The 17,501-nt window shown below is 45.2% G+C and overlaps 1 protein-coding gene across 3 annotated transcripts in view; it reads right to left on the bottom strand.

Annotated features, from left to right (window-relative positions):
* Window positions 1-600: 600 nt before the first annotated feature.
* The window catches only part of LOC138570293 (zinc finger protein 850-like), an 84,444-nt gene continuing 67,543 nt past the window's right edge, over window positions 601-17,501 (bottom strand). For all 3 annotated transcript variants that reach the window (XM_069649063.1, XM_069649064.1, XM_069649065.1), the window contains one exon: window positions 601-4,974. In XM_069649063.1, coding sequence (XP_069505164.1) covers window positions 2,258-4,486 — 2,229 coding nt within the window. In that variant the 5' untranslated portion in view covers window positions 4,487-4,974 and the 3' untranslated portion in view covers window positions 601-2,257. The remainder of the gene's footprint in view (window positions 4,975-17,501) is intronic.

The following is a 17,501-nucleotide window of genomic DNA, read 5'->3' as shown; positions in this document are numbered from 1 at the left end:
TGGTGAAGAAGATAGTTGAATGCTAAGAGTCTAAAAGACTGCGTGACAAAAAAAGCCTTAAAGTAAATTAAGAAGCAGACACTCAAAGGGAAATGTGATAAAAAGTGGGAAATGATGCACATTACCCAAAGAGTCAACAAGACCCTTTAGTGAACAGAAATGCCATTTTGAGAACACTAAAGTTAAATTTACAAATTATAAATTGAAAAAAGCTTAGACATGGAGTTTTAAACGTAGAACAAATATAACATGCTTCTGTGGCATACGGTTCAGCTTTTGTGTTTGCATGCATGACAAAGGATTCCACCAGTCCAGGTGGAGGAATTAACACTGGTCCTTATTTCAAGAAACTAGGATCACAGTGGTATTCTAGGCAGAAAATGTGCATGTCACCCAACCGCGTCCCTCCCTTCTAACCACCCCTACACCCACATAACAAAAATGTTCTGTGTTATGGTTTTGAACACGAAAACTGGTGTCTCTGTAGGCCTGGTGAAACACTTGTGTATAGGCGCATTTTAAATGCCATACCATATCATATCATACACGCAATCATCTCACTTTTACTAAATTCAAGTGTCTGACACATGTTCCTTGTAGTGGAATTGTATACTACTTCTCAAGTTTAATAAAAACAAAACATTTTACATTGTGCACTCACACGGAAGAAGTCTTCTCATGTCTGACTGCCGTGTTTGTCTTGAACAGTACAGTGCATGTACACAGATATCATCCATTTCTTTTGCTCTTAATGATGGCCCTAGGCATATACTTTTGGTAAGTTACACTTAGCATTTATGTCATTTACAAGAAGGAAAATATGACAAATTCAAATATCAAGTTTAACTGCCATGGGTTTTCCCCCCAGTGCCAAGACCTTTTTTGTTGATTTTGGTATTTCACCATTCAAGGCCTTCTAACATTTTCTCCTTCATTAACGCCCTAAGTGCCAAGGACGGGCTATCTCGTCCTTGGCACCAGGGAGGTAATCCCAAGGACGAGATACCTTGTCCTTGGCACTTACGGGGTTAAGACAAGATCATAACATGAAATAATGTTATGAAAGATCACGCATTGTAACATTATATGTCATTCATGAACGACAGTCAGTGGCGCATCACAGCTCTCAGGTGCTGTCACTCAAGCCACATTTGTAGTGCATTTACACTGATTCTCAACTCTTGACATTGCCTTGTTAAGCCTTTACATTTCCTCTGGATATAATGAATATTTCTAGACCATTCACTGTTCCTACGAAAATCACAAATAATATTGTTTCAAATACATTTACATATTATATAAAAAACAGTAACATTGGACATCTTTAGTATGCCGAGAGTCATATTGTTCTAAAATAGTGTTTAACGGTGGACATTGCAACCTCCCTTCTGTATTGCGTACAGCCTCTAAAAGCCAGTAACATATCTGCTAATCTCGTATGCTCCCAGTAAAGCGAGGCAATAGTAAAGGACACACTTAAGGATTCAGAGCAGAGAGGTGGGAGGAGTAAAGAGGAGACTGCTACTGCAAAAGAGCAAGTGCATCCAATTTGAGTTGGAAGGCGTTTCGACGAGGATTCATTTTCTTGCATATTCTCAGGTTAGTCTTAATTCTGCAGGAATGCTGGCAATGGTAGGTTTATGGATTGTTCAGAGCATATTTCCTCCTATTAAAAACTTTGCATTTATAGATTTGTGGAGGCAAAACAAGCCTTTAGACCACCATGCGAAAGTGGTATTCTCCTATGAATAATAAGGAGCGCCCTTCTCAATAAGACTTTCTCAACATTCTGATCAAGTGTCTCGCTTCTAGGTGTTCCCCCCTGGCCAAAAAAGCTAATTAATTCCTAGAGCACACGGGCACCTTAGGTTGGCTCATCTTCTTACAATAATAACCCATCCGCTCACAATACTTACCCAGGAATCTTTGCAAGTTATAGAAAGGCTTTATCTTTGGGCCTTTTCCATATTTCTGGTGGCTAAGATATTGCCTTGTGTCTTTAGGCAAAGTGACCTGCAGGACTGGAATCTTCCCACAGATGGACCGATCTCTGTTCTAATCATCCAGAAGGAATACATTTAAAACAGATGACTGTCCACCAAGTCTATTCAGCAGCTATTTCTTTAAGTACTTCAGTGTGCCAATAAAAACAAGCAAGGGCTGGAAAGTGTGGTCTTCACGGTTTTGATCCACAACTGTGCACATCTCTATTTTATTTGTAATAAGAGTGCCCTCCTCACTGAAACCATTTCCATATTCAATGCAGATGAGGTTTCTCACATGTATGGGTTCTCTGGTGATTAATAGGATTGCACTTGTGACTGAAGCTTTTCCCACATTCAATGCATTGATGGCGTTTCTCACCTGTATGTGTTCGCTGGTGGCGAATAAGACCTCCCTTCAAAATAAAGCTTTTTCCACATTCTGAACAATGATGAGATTTCTCACCTGAATGCGTTGACTGATGATACATAAGGCCTGTCTTATGAATGAATCTTTCCCCACATTCTGTGCACTGGTAAGGTTTCTCACCTGTATGTATTCGCTGGTGGTCTATAAGAGTGCTCTTCACACTGAAACGTTTCCCGCACTCTGGGCACCAATAAGGTTTCTCACCTGTATGTGTTCTCTGGTGGCGAATAAGATTTACCTTCTGACTAAAGGCTTTCCCACATTCAGTGCATTGATGATAACTCTTCTTCTCAGGGCATTTTTCATCAGTGTGTGTTCTATAGTGGCCAGTAAGAGAACACTTCTCACTAAATCTTTTCCCACACTGAAGGCACTCATGAGGTTTCTCACCTGTATGTGTTCTCAGATGGCGAACAAGCCCTCCCTTTTTACTGAAACATTTCCCACATTCAGTGCATTCATGAGATCTTGCACCTGTATGTGTACTATGGTCGTCAATAGGAATATTCTCCTCACTGAAGCTTCCCTCAACTTCATTGCACAGATCAGCATTATCACCAGTATGTCTTTTCTGGTGGTGAATAAGACTACGCTTAAAACTGAAGCTTTTCTCACATTCAGTGCATTCATGTGGTTTTTCACTGGTATGTGTTCTATAGTGGTCAAAAAGAGTGTTCTTCACCCTAAAGCAATTCCCACACTCAGTGCACTTATGAGGTTTCTCCCCTGTATGTCTTCTCAGGTGGTTTATAAGATTTCCCTTCTGAGAAAAACCTTTTCCACATTCAGTACACACATGAGGTTTCTCTCCTGTATGTATTCTCAGGTGGTGGATAAGATTTCCCTTCTGAACAAACCGTTTTCCACATACCGTACACTGATAAGGTTTCTCACCTGTATGAGTTCTATAGTGGTAAGTAAGTGATTTCTCATCACTGAAAGCTTTCCCACATTCAATGCACTGATGAGGTTTCTCACCTGTATGTATTCTCTGGTGGCGAATAAGATTTCCTTTATGAGTGAACCCTTTTCCACATTCAGTGCACTCATATGATTTTTCACCTGTATGAGTTCTCTGATGAGAAATAAGTTGGGCCTTGTAACTGAAACATTTTCCACATGCAGTGCAGTGATGAGGTTCCTCACCTGTGTGTGTCCTCCTATGGGACCTAAGATCTCCTTTACGAATGAAGCCTTTCCCACATTCAGTGCACTGATGAGGTTTCTCACCTGTATGTCTTCTCTGGTGGTTAATAAGAGTTCGCTTAATGGAGAAGCTTTTCCCGCATTCAGTGCACTGATGAGGTTTCTCACCTGTATGTATTCTCTGGTGATCGATAAGCGTTTTCTTTTCTCTAAAGTGGTTTCCACATTCAGTGCACTGGTAAGGCTTCTCACCTGTATGTGTTCTCTGGTGGGACATAAGGTGTGCCTTCTGAGTGAACCATTTTCCACATACAGTGCAATGATAAGGTTTCTCACCTGTATGTGTTCTCTGGTGACTAATAAGCTGCGCTTCAAGCATAAAGCATTTCTCACACTCAGTGCACTCATGAGGTTTCTCACCAGTGTGTGTTTGTTGGTGAAAAATAAGGTGCCCCCTAACACTAAAGGTTTTCTCACATTCAGTGCACTGATAAGGTTTCTCACCTGTATGAGTTCTCTGGTGGAGAATAAGCTGTGCTTTATGAATAAAGCATTTCTCACACTCCGTGCACTCATGAGGCTTCTCACCAGTGTGTGTTTTTTGGTGAGAAATAAGGTTTTCCTTAACACTGAAGCGTTTCTCACATTTAGTGCACTGATAAGGTCTCTCCTCTGTATGTGTTCTCTGGTGCTTAATAAGACTTCCCTTCTCACTGAAGCTTTTCATGCATACAGTGTACTGATGAAGCTTCTCGCCTCTGTGTGTTCTGTGGTGTCCAATAAGAGTTTTCTTATCACTGAAGCTTTTCCCACATTCCGTGCATTGATGAGGTTTAACACGCGTGTGTGTTATCTGGTGGTGTATAAGACTTCCAGCCTCACTGAAGCTTTTTGCACAGTCAGTGCATGGATATGGTTTCTTGCCCATTTGTAGTCAAAATTGCTTTAAAAAGTCCTATATAACTAAACTGCTCTTACATTTATCATCACTTCAAGAATAATGGGCAAAACAAGGGACTCTTTCCAACCCACGTTGTATGATTAGTCTCCTCAACTACATACTTATTCAAACTCTACTTTGAGGGATGTTGAAAGTTGAGAAATGTTTCGGGCAAAGCTGTGCTCAGATCTGTGTGCTGGCAAAAACTCCTTAAGAATTCTGCATACAAGAGCACAAAAAACAAAATCTGCTCTTCTCTAGTTACTAGGATGCCAGATGTTACTATGTAGGTATTGCATGGCTGAAAACCCCTCATGATCAATAGACTTTTCCAATCTCAGGTTCTGATTACTCTGAATGAACACTGGCTTTTTGAGTTGAATATTTGTAAAATCTGTAGAAATCACAGTCTGTGAATGTTTGCACTGTAGTCGTCCATCATAGAACCCGTTGTTGCTTTCCTCTGGCTCAATCACCTAATGAATCAAACAGAGATGACCATTATTAGGTAATGCTTGTAAACTACCACAGACAGTAAATAACAGGCAGACTGGCTCTCTGTAGCAATAGTTAGGATGCTAAACTCCCATCTACAAGTGCATAGGCATCTAACGTGGCAGTCGCATAGTTGTGATCCAATGGGAAAATAATGTATAAAGTGACCAAACAAGTAAGTCCTTTTTTCATAAAGGATAACTATTGTACACCAATCAGTTTGCTCCAATCCCATATGAATCTTACCATCAGTTTCAGGTTCAGAGAACCCGAGCAATGAAGATGCCCACCGGTCATCTTCTCTCTTTACTTTACTTTATAAATGTATACTGTGCCCCTACGGACCGAGGGGCTTATGACCGCAAGACAAAGAAACATAACCTAGGGGAATCCGCGAGATGGAAGTAGGACGTAGCCACAAGACCTAAAGGCTCTAAACCATCTGAAGAGCAGAGTCTTCGATTTCATCTTGAAGATTTCAGTGATTGTAACTCCGCTGAGATCTGGTGGGATGGCATTCCAGGCTTTACATAATAAGAAGGCACACTTATTAACTTGTGAGGGCGCTCATCTAGGCTCCTTCAGCTGATGTGTCTCATTATATCTCAAACTTCTGGCATTCGCTTTAAGCAACAATGACTCACTCAGGCATTTACGCAAAATTACCAGGAGATGGAACTCAATCCTAGCCTCAATTGGCAACCAGTGTAATTCTCTTCTTGCTTTAGTTACATGGGGCCTCATTACAAGTGTGGCGGTCCCGAAATAAGGGTGCCGGTAGCAACGTACCAGCACCCTTTCCGCATTGCCACACTACAAGTCTGCCTGCAGGGGCCATTGCGCCCGGCATGTCTGATCTGCTTGGCGCAACGCTCCCGGTAGGCAGACTTGTCATGGAAGCAATGGCATACCAGGTGGCAGAAACATTGTCACAAGTTCGGCAGCAACCCCCGGTAGCACAGGCAGGTTACCACCAAACTCATAATGAGGCCCCATATAGTATCTCTGTCCAAGTCCAGCAAATCACTCTCACAGCACTGTTTTGTATTACCTGGAGTCTGGCACACTCAGCCTTCTTGATACCAACTAATAGGCTACGTCAGAAGTCAATCCTATATCCTATAATAGCTCTTGCTTTTGTTTCACAGTTTAACTTCGAGATGTAGGGGAGGATTTGGGCCAACAGCTTGATATAGTATGCTGAAATAGAGACAAAGCTGTTCGCTTGGGCATTCATATTTAAATGTTGATGCAAGTCAATTTCTAATGTCCCTGTTTAAAACCAGATTAAAACCAAATTAAAATCAGATTGCCTTTTGTGCAAGACATTGTCGTTCGTGCTGCCGTGTGGAGCAGGAGGTCCCAATCACAGCGTGCGCAGGAGCGACGCACTACTTGCCATGGACAGCTTCCAATTTGCGAGGTAAACCTGTGAGCTCAGCATACCCTGCAGCTGTCCCTCTTACCTCACCCTCATCTTGCTAAATCGCCAGCAGCTCCATATATATTTTCCCAGAGCTGCGATTGCTGAAGTGCTCCCTGCTAACATCAGCAACCTGCTCAATGTGTTTCATCAAGCCGCAAGGGCTCGTAAAAATATATTCTAAGATGGCCGTCGCCTTATCACACAAGGCTGCTACTTCCTCATAAGCAACAGCCTCCTTTTGCTGATTGGTTTCTCTGAGTTTGCTTAAACAAATCACAGCAAACCGACAGGCGGAGCCGACCCGCGCAGAAGACACTGCAAAAGGCTCCTGTGCTGGGCCTGTTGTGGCCATCCGGAGCCGTTGGGCTAGGAACTCTGGTTCTCAAAAATGATATCTAATGGGGTAAGAGTCACCATCTGATCAGTCCCCTATGCAAAACTACCTAGCTTTCTCTGGTTACTCCATAGTATTAGCACATTATCTGCTACTCATCTCAGCATATCTCCTCCTATTGGCACCCCACAGCATATTGTGATCTTAATGGGATTTTTCACGCTGCCCGCCATTTCGCCAACTCCAATGTGCTGGCCTACGAGACTCTGCTAATGCATCTGAACACTCTCACGCGTTGCTATGTCTCCTTCATTTTACCATTTGGCATGATTATCACTACCTATTGTTTTTGTATTACCTTATGTGCCTACCCCCATGCTCTGCACTGTGTACTCACCGAACTCGAATAGTGCACAGCTCCAACCTGTGCCTCAACTTGTAATTTTTAATTGTTTTGTATTTTTGCCTCTAATCTGTGTTTTATAAAAAACTGTACGGCCAAACTCCTACGCCAAACTGTGCAATTCACACTATTCCTGCTATCTCCTCTGCCCCAATCCCCACTGACCTCGCCACCATCCCCACTATTTACTTCATAATCCTCCACACCATGAAGCTGACAGCTTCTCCTTGTCAGCACGCTTCCTTTCTTACTATCATTCTCACACTTCTCGCCCTACACTCAATCCCCAACACAATCCACCAACCTACGACCGCCACATATCCCACCTACACGCCTACTCTCTCTTCATCTACCATTATAGTGCTCCCTGCGATTCACCTCTTCAACATGTCTGGATCCCCTTACACTAAAAGGAACTCAATGCTCACACCAACACACCATCCCAACTGCACGCTCAGATTCTCCAGACTCAGAACTCGCACCCTGCCGATGCACACTATCACCCTCCCCACACCTACCACACTCAGAAATTCCAGACTAGGAAATCACACCACTATCAAACCCCTCTGCCATATCACCATCCTAACCGCATCCAAAGCAGGACATGCATGGCCACATGACAGCCGGCCTTCTCTCACCAAACCCCCCATCTGTCCTTCAAAAGCAAGCCAAGACAAAAGCATACAACCATCAGATCTCAAATGCGCATTGCTCAATGTTCGCTCCCTTCCCACTCACGCGCTGGAAATTAATGACCTCCTAATTAGTCAAGACCTAGACATTCTAGGTATCACTGAAACTCAGGCGCCTCCATCACTCTAGCCCTGCCATCAGGGTACACCATCCTTAGTCAGGACTTCCAAAATTGGAGGCGGGGTTGCACTTATCTACAAAGAAGCCCTATCCATTAGGCCCATCCCTCACCTTTGGGAGGGTAGCGTAGATATCCTATCAGTAAAACTATCGCTATCACCCAATAATACAATCAATATCCACCTCCTATATCGGCCACCAGGACTCACTGCAGACTTCCAGGGACACATCATCCATTTACTTAATGATAACCTTAAAAAAAACACTAAATATCTACTCCTAGGTGATCTAAACCTAGGATTCAATGACCCCATTGACAAAGTCGCAACCACACTTGCCAAAGACCTCTCAGATCTAGGCTTCACCCAATAAATTCTAAGTCCCACCCACTCTAAAGGTCGCATTCTTGACTGGGTTATTGACCACAACTGTAACTCATCCATCACATCCAATCTCGCCTACCCATAGACTGACCACAACGGCATTCAATTCTCTATCCCCACAGCCTCATGCACCAAAATCACCACGCCCGCACCCACCACACAAGCTAGAAGTTCTAATAAGCTCATCGCAGATAACCTCCAACCCTATCTTAACATCCCATGCCTATCACCGCCCTTCTCACAAGACCCCATTATCCTAGCTGATATCTTTAGGGACACCCTCACCAACGCAGTAAACTCCATAGCACCACCAGAATGTAAGAAGGAAAAAAGGTCTTTTCACTCAAACTCTTGTTTTACGGAAGAGCTTCAGACTCTGCGGTCAAACAAACGGCAGATGCTAAAAATCTGGCAATGTAACCCCAGTGACTCTCCCAAAGATAAATTCAAATCAGCTGCTCTGCAGTATAAAGAGGCTATCTTCAATGCTAAGTCCAACACATTCAATCTTCGAATATCTAATGCTAACTCACAAACTAAAGAACTTTGCACCATATTTAAGGAACTCATTGCACTCCCTACCAGCACTGATGAAAACATCAAGGATGAAGCTTGGTGCGCAAACATTAAAGCCACAATGCTGAACAAAATAGACCTCCTCCAAAATAAAATCCAGGCTCATTACAAAGCTTTATTAAGCCAGAATAGGATACCGCAGAATATGCCCAGTCATAAAGTAAACCATCTCCCTAATCTGAAGTCATAGACCTTCTCAAACACCTTAAACCTTCCCTTTGTACATTTGCGCCCTTAAGAGCATAAAAGACTGTGCCAATGACCTTGCCCCTCTTCTCACAGCTTTTATCAACTCTTCATTCAAAACAGGCATAGCCCCTGACAGTGTCAAAGAGGCCTGGGTACGCCCCCTCCTGAAAAAAACTTTCACTAGATCCTACTCAACCCAACAACTACTGGCCCATAACCACAGTCCCGTTTCTATTAAAAATACTGGACAAAGCGGCTCATAGCTTGATCCAACTACACTTGGAGACTAATTCAATCTTGGGAAAAAGACAATCCGGGTTCCGCAAAGGGAATGACACAGGAACAGCCTTATTAGACTTAAAAAACCAAATCACTCAAATTCTGGATAAAGGCAAGCATGCCCTCCTCCCCCTCCTCCTCCTAGACCTCTCAGCTGCCTTCGACTTGGTAAACCACAAAACACTCACCACTGTCGGATATATCTGTTATATCCTCTTCCACTTGTGAAGAGTCTGTTTCCCTGTCCTCCCCTTCCTCCTCACCTCTGATTTTCCGATGTAATGCAAGCTTCGGGTTATCCTGAGCTCGAGTCTTTCCCTTTTCTTTTTCAGATAAGGACGACCGTGAAAGGACGCCACAGTGACACCCAATGGGTGAACTGTGGCTACCCTCCTCAGCCGTTGAACTGTGGGGAAAAAGCCAGCGGCATAAAAAACCCCAGAAAGATATACTTCTGCTGAAGAGATGAGTGGATCAGGAAATTCCAGGGATGGTAAACTTGGGCGAAAACAAGCAGTAGAATGACTGAGTACCACGGGTTAAGTGTTCCGGTAGCAACTATACAATCCAGGAAGAGGCAGGCAATCCGTTGGGCAGGCAGGAGTCGGTACACTAGAAGTACAAGAATACGCCAATAGGGAAGAGGCTAGGCAGTCCGTAGAACAGAAGGAGGTTGATACACAGAATGGCAAGGCTGGAGGAAAAGGGGAAAGGGGCGGAGAGGAAAGGAATGAAAGAAAGCAAGCCTGAGGGAAAATAACACAAGACGGGAGGAAGGGACCGGTGGAAGATGGGAGCGGAAAAGTAGAAGGAGGAAGGACGAGGATACGGAGGCGAGAGGAAAAGCTGGAGATTCAGAAAGGGAGGACAGGGAGACGGGAGACGGTAAGGAGACAAAACACTGAGGAGCGAAGTGTAAGGAGTACGGCAGCGCAGTCGATCAGCGGTACTGTTCGTTGCAACGCATCTGACACCGGAAGTGAGTGGCTAAAGAACCGGCGCCGGAATGCGTAGAAAAAAAAGACTAGACCCGTACTTTGCGCTTCGTCGTACGTGAAGGAACCAGCAATGGAGGACGCAGCTTCCATTTAGCCCAAAGCCGCCAGGTTCCCTGAGGTGTGACAACCACTCACCTCACGCATGCAGCACAATTCTCCAAACAAGCAACTTCCTGGATCTCCTCCTTCCTAGAAGGCAGAGCAATGAAAGTATTCACTAACATAGCAAATGCAGCACCCACTACCATTCACTGCAGAGTCCCACAAGGATCATGCACTGTGCCTACGCTATACAATCTCTTCACAAAGCCCCTTTTTGATAAACTTGATGCTCGTGGGATTGCATATACCAACTATGCAGATGATACTCAAGTACTCCAACCTCTAACCGGCTCATATGACCTAGACGCAGCAGCACTATGACAAATCTACACCACTAGCCAAGCTTGGATGGCTGAGAATGGCCTCTGCCTCAATGGAGACAAGAGAGAGATTCTCATCCTCAGTCAAAGTCTACTCTAACCAAGCTAGACCGCCTCTATTCCAACTTCAACATTGACAACTCCATCATTCCTGTTCTATCTTCCGTAAAAACAATAGGGGTTCAAATTGACGCCACGCTATCCATGGATAAGCAAGTCAATGCCATTGCCTCGGCCTCTGCCCTAAGCACCAAACTCATCAATGCCATAAAACCCTTCCTAACCAAGTCCAATCGGCTCTCAATAGCAAGAACCACTATAGGTGCTAAATTAGATTACTGCAACGCTCTCTTAGCAGGCACCTCTATAAAGAACCATAAACTCTAAGTCACACAAAACAATGCGTTAAGAGCAGCACTAAGCATTCCAAGAAGAGATGACATCTCACAAGCCAGGTAGGCAGCTCACTGGCTTCCAGATAAGGACTGCATCACCTTTAAAATCCTGACTACTGCTCACAAATGCATCAACTCTACAGCACCCTACTACCTATCAGGAACACTATCTAGAACCACCACAGCCCGACCCATTAGAACACGCTATACCAATCAACTCTGCATCCCACATATCAACAGAACCAAAGGAGGAGGGCTAGGCTTCCCGTACATAGCACCTAAGCTATGGAACTCGCTCCCTACTTCCCTCAGAGCTGAAACCTCACTCCTTGGCTCCTGGAGAAATCTGAAAACCTCTCTCTTCAACTAACACTCCCCCTTCACCTATTCCTACTAACCTCTTACCCCCGCATTTCCTACACCACCTAATTCATTGTATTTTGCAACATTTGTAAAATTGTATTTCTGCTTTCTACTGTAACTAACCTCTGTTTACTATCTGTAACTAGCACCACGATGCCCACGGGCTGTTGCGCGCTTAACAAATATGAATAAATAAATAGTGAATATTAAAACATTAAACACTCTGAAGATATCCCACACGGTCTAACATGTTTAGTAAAAACTGCGTATTTGTAATAGGCCTATACTTGGTTGGTTCAAAAGGGCAAAGACCTGCCTTTTTCAGCAATGGGGGATCCATGCACTTTTTCGCTCATCGGGTACATGATCTTCTGAAAAAGAAGCATTAACAAATGTGGTCAAGGTTCCAATCAACATCGGGGTACACGCTTAATATTATCAGCTGGACATGCGTCCCCTTTGCAATTTGCGGGCTTCAATTTACCACTAATGCCCAACAAATCTGTCTCTGTAACTCAGCGAAAGTTACATTGAGACTCTGAAATTCTTTGCGTAGTGCTCTTATCCGCTGGCTCTGCGCAGTCCACCACTTTCTTCTTGACCTCAATATTTTGTTTAATCCTATCAAGCTTCCTCATCATGGCCTCTTGAATGGATGAGCACCACTCTGCATTTTTTATGGGTCCAGCCTGAACGTCTGGACATGGATCTTCCAGTTCTTTGGACTCAGGCTGAGCCTCTCGAATTCTAAGATCAAACATACTTTTCTTTGCCTCAATTATTGCAAGTTTGAACACTTTAGAGGCTTTATTATAATCCTACTGGTCCTTGTTAACTCTAGATGATTTTCTACAAATAAAAGCATTTATTTTTTGCAGCTTTTCGCTTTTGCAGGTCTTGTGTGAACCACAAGTTCAAATTTCCAATTGGTACCAATCTAGTTCTAAGTGGCGCTAAGGAGTCACCTGCCATCTGTGTAGTCAACTGGGCAATTTTGACTATTTCATCAGCATCGACCATACATCATAGTTGCCGGTGGTCATTTACACCCCCCACCTTGACAGCTAGAGGTAGTAAGAGGTATTAAGCACTCGTCCAAAGCTGCCGGTGATCATTTACACTCTCCACCTCGGCAGCTAGAGGTAGTAAGCACTCCTCCATGGCTGCCGGTGATCATTTACACTCTCCACCTCGGCAGCTAGAGGAATTAAGCACTCCTCCATGGCTGCCGGTGATCATTTACACTCTCCACCTCGGCCGCTAGAGGTAGTAACCACTCCTCCATAGCTGCCGGTGATCAGCTACACCCTCCACCTCGGCAGCTAGAGGTAGTAACCATTCTTCCATAGCTGCCAGTGATCATTTACACTCTCCACCTCGGCAGCTAGGTGGTAGTAAGCACTCCTCCATAGCTGCCAGTGATCATTTACACTCTCCACCTCGGCAGCTAGAGGTAGTAACCACTCCTCCATAGCTGGCGGTGATCATCTAAACTCTCCATCTCGGCAGCTAGAGGTAGTAACCATTCTTCCATAGCTGCCAGTGATCATTTACACTCTCCACCTCGGCAGCTACGTGGTAGTAAGCACTCCTCCATAGCTGCCAGTGATCATTTACACTCTCCACCTCGGCAGCTAGAGGTAGTAAGCACTCCTCCATAGCTGCCGGTGATCATTTACACTCTCCACCTCGGCAGCTAGAGGTATTAACCACTCCTCCATGGCTGCCGGTGATCATCTACACCCTCCACCTCGGCAGCTAGAGGTAGTACCCACTCCTCCATAGCTGCCGGGGATATTTTACACTCTCCATCTCGGCAGCTAGAGGTATTAACCACTCCTCCATTGCTGCCGGTGATAATTTAAACTCTCCACCTCGGCAGCTAGAGGTAGTAGCCACTCCTCCATAGCTGCCAGTGATCATCTACACCCTCCACCTCGGCAGCTAGAGGTAGTAAGCACTCCTCCATGGCTGCCGGTGATCATCTACACCCTCCACCTCGGCAGCTAGAGGTAGTAAGCACTCCTCCATAGCTGCCGGTGATCATTTACACTCTCCACCTCCGCAGCTAGAGGTAGTACCCACTCCTCCATAGCTGCCGGTGATATTTTACACTCTCCACCTCGGCAGCTAGAGGTATTAACCACTCCTCCATAGCTGCCAGTGATCATTTTCTCAAATTTCTAGAGGTTTCTAAACATTTTTCCATTACTTTGGAACTTATCTGCTGAGTGCTAGTAACATTCATTTGAATACAAAAGTGATCGGACCATGGACATGGGCACACTGTGACATCACTAGTATTAACGTTGTGGGAGGCTACCCAATCCAAATTATTTTCCCCTTCTTGTAAGTAGGTACTTTCACCAATTGCCCGAAACCCAAACTACTCATAGAGATCTCAAGGATGTTTGCATACGTATACTTTTTAGAGCACAGCCATAAATTCATATCTGCCATTACCATGACCGTAGACTTCGGTTTTAGCAGTGGTAGCAATACGTTACTTAATTGATGTGCACAGTCATGTATAATCAATGGAGGTCTATATATCAATATCATATTTATAGTATTTTCTGGATTTGTCATTATTTTAATGTGGAGCAACTCACTTCCCTGTATACAAGGAGTCTTCACTTCCCACACTTCTAGGTTTATTTTGTAAATGATAGCCACTCCTCCCCTTTTCCTTCCAATCTGTCATATCGAGCCAGCCTCCTGCTATTTGATCTCCCTCTCGGGCAGACCACATCCCGTACATCACCAGGACCCACTCATCTGATGTTGTGGCAATGTGTCACGCCTCACCATCCACACATAGCTGCTATGGAAATGGATGAAGGGCATTGCAGGAATCCCCACCCTCCATTTCCATGGCAGACATGTTAGGTGAGGATGCTTTTGGGTGAAACCAATGGGTCACACGCTCATATGGCTCACTAATTCACTCAAATGTATTGCTATTTGTGCCCGCGGGTTAGCCTCAACTGCCTAATAAAATAGGCACCCTTTCTGGGGGCTTCACTGGGTGCTACCTGTGACGGGATACAGTGTTAAGGCCCTCGCATCACTCATCCCCAATACTTGGGCACCAGCCATTACCACATGGTGAAGCCCAAGAAAGGTTGCTTATTGCTATTGGCACCTTGAGGCTAACCCGCAGGTGCAGACAGCAATACATTTGTATGAATCAATGTGTTGCGGTGAGCGTGCAACCTGCTGTGTGCATTCAGGGATGTGCTTCATAATATTGCATAAGATAAACACATTGGCTCTCATTAAACGTTTGCCGGTATGGTATTAACGTTGCCGGTAAAACCATACGCCACAGGTTTCCAGACCGGTAAACTACAAGTTCTGCTTGTGGGTGGTGTTACGGCTGCATGGTCTGAACTGGGGGGCATAACGCCATCCGACCGCACACAGACGTGGTAACACTGGCACTATTACCGCATGGTGTCGGTGTTTCCACTTCCTCATTCCTGTGCAGTCCTATGGGACTCCACAGGAATGAGGAATTACAGAATGCCGGCTCCAGAATTACTGGATCACCGGGGCTGTAATGCCCCGGTAATTCCAGCAAGTCTGGAGCCAGTAATTCATTCCAGGTCCGGCGGCAACCTGCCGGTTTTTCCGGCATTGTTACCGCCGGACTTGGAATGAACCCCATTGTCCCGAATAGGGAAGTATCCATTCAGAATTTTGTTTTGGTCTTTAAACCTGTTGTTGAAATTATGTGTTTGCGCTTTCCTCCAAAATAAAGTGATATGCACCCTTTCTAGGGGCTTCACTGGGTGATAACGTTGACAGGGCTAAGCGTTAAGGTCCTCGCTTCACGCGTCCCTCTTACTTGGGCCCCTGGCCCAGTCCCACCCAGTGATGCCCAAGAAAGGGTGCGTACTGCTGCACTCTGGAGGAAAGCGCACACACATCATTTAAAAAACAGGCTTGACAAACAAAACAAAATACTGAATGGATACTTCTCTAATCAGGACAGTGGGCCTCATTAGGAGTTTGGAGGTAGCCATGCCGTTTTTAGCAGCATGGCTACCCCCAAACCAGGTACCGGGTCTCAAAAATAGGGAATTACTGGGCCATGCTGACTTTAGCGGGTCTGGTAATTCCCATTCTCGGGACCCGGACTCGGTACATCCCCATTCCCATTTGAGCCCCCACAGGGCTCAATGGGAATGGGGAGGATGCTAACAACGGGTCTGCTAGCGGGTCCCGCTCTGCACATCTGGTCTGACCAGGCGTGAAGAGGGGGACCCGCTGCCGACCTCGTAATGTGGCGGCCCGGAATGAACGGTGCCGGTTCCTTACCGGCACCGTTCATTCCACGGCCGCCAGCCTCATAATGAGGCCCAGTGTGTTTATGTTCTGCAATATTAAGAAGGAAATCACTGAATGAACACATGAGAAGTTGGCATTTACATTACCATGAACCTCTAAGCATGTCAGGATAATTTTGAGCCCTTCCAGATATCAGCAAGACCTAACCGTCTGAAGGCTCTCATCACCCCTTCTGAGTTGCAGGCTTCTAGAATCTTTCCAGTGTCTTGGGCTTTTGTCCACCTCTTCGCTCCTCCTATAGGGCATATCTTTTACCAATCTCTTATGCAAACACCACCTAATTTCAGGCTGTGTATCAAAGGTTTTCTCCCCACTTGGTGAGTCCCCCAGCACATTTTGCTGGACTTTTGGTTTTATTTCTGACTCTTATGAGTGAGTTGAAACCTTTTTCCTCAATCCCTCATTCTTTTTCTGTGACTCTGGAAACCCCTTTTTGGTTACATTTGATGGAGTCTGCTTTCCTCCATCTTGTTCAATGGCGTCTGTATTTTACTATTGCAGCACACAGCACCCTGTGCACAGTGTTGCTGGAAGCCCCATGAGCTTCCCTCTCGTTGATTTTATTTTATTCTCCTGTGATACGTGATGTTATTTGGATGGGGGATACCTTGTAACCGATGTTTTTATTTTGGGAGATCAGCATTCCCCACCACCTTATGTGGAGGGCTGAAGGGACACATGGTATCCCTTTTGTAACTTTTACTTAGTGACAAGTCTATCCGAATGGCTGGTGGCAGTGCATATTTTTCTACCTAGGTGTTAAAACCTTCTTGGAGGCTGCTGTCGCCGCTGTGGTAAGGGACACATTGGTCACCACTGATCCAAAATAGTACCTGTCTTTTTTCACCAACGTGAGCCTTCTTCTACCAGTCTGGGTGGGAGAGGCCCTGCTAGGTCTTTTGTCTTTGGCGGCCTTCCTCACGAAGTGTCAAAAAGGGCAGGAGGTGGGGGAGGACATTGAAAGTATTTGCCCTGCAGTGTGACTGCTCAGATCCAGTTCAAACTGGGAGGCTAGCTGCCCTTTTGGAAATGCCATCCCCCTTTGCTCAAATGAATAGAAGCCTGGTGTGGGAGGATCCAACAGGTTTTCTGAAAAGGTGACGGTCCTGGAGCAGAAGCCAGAGTTGCCCACTGGAAATCACGAATCTGAAGAAGAAGAAGGACGTCCACAGCCACCTCGAGTGACCGCCAGAGCCTGCTGAGTTATCGCTGCTGTCCCGACCTCCTCTTCTGTGCGACAGGGAAGATCCGGACCAGACGACTTCTTCCTGTGGACTGGTGGGCCTAACCGGTCTTGAGAAAAACTTAAATGTGAAACATCCTATAAAGAACTGCAACCTTTCCTGGCTGCAAACTCCAAATATTCTGGGACTTGAGCCATTTGGCAGTGCATCGTCTCCAGATGTGCGGATTTAGCCAAAACCTTGTGGGCATCCTCGTAGGCCCACAGTGACACTTTCCCGCTCCTAAACGTCCCTGCAAATGAGTCAGAGACTGAGAAACAGAGAGAAGTCTGTTCGGTGCCAATCGTTGCTGACCTGACGCCTGTGTTGAGTCCAAAAAGCCATAACAGT

This window comes from Ambystoma mexicanum, chromosome 2q (assembly GCF_040938575.1).
Source record: "Ambystoma mexicanum isolate Mex_15411 chromosome 2q, UKY_AmexF1_1, whole genome shotgun sequence".
In the NCBI taxonomy this organism is placed as follows: domain Eukaryota; kingdom Metazoa; phylum Chordata; class Amphibia; order Caudata; family Ambystomatidae; genus Ambystoma; species Ambystoma mexicanum.
This window is presented reverse-complemented; position numbering and strand designations above follow the sequence as displayed.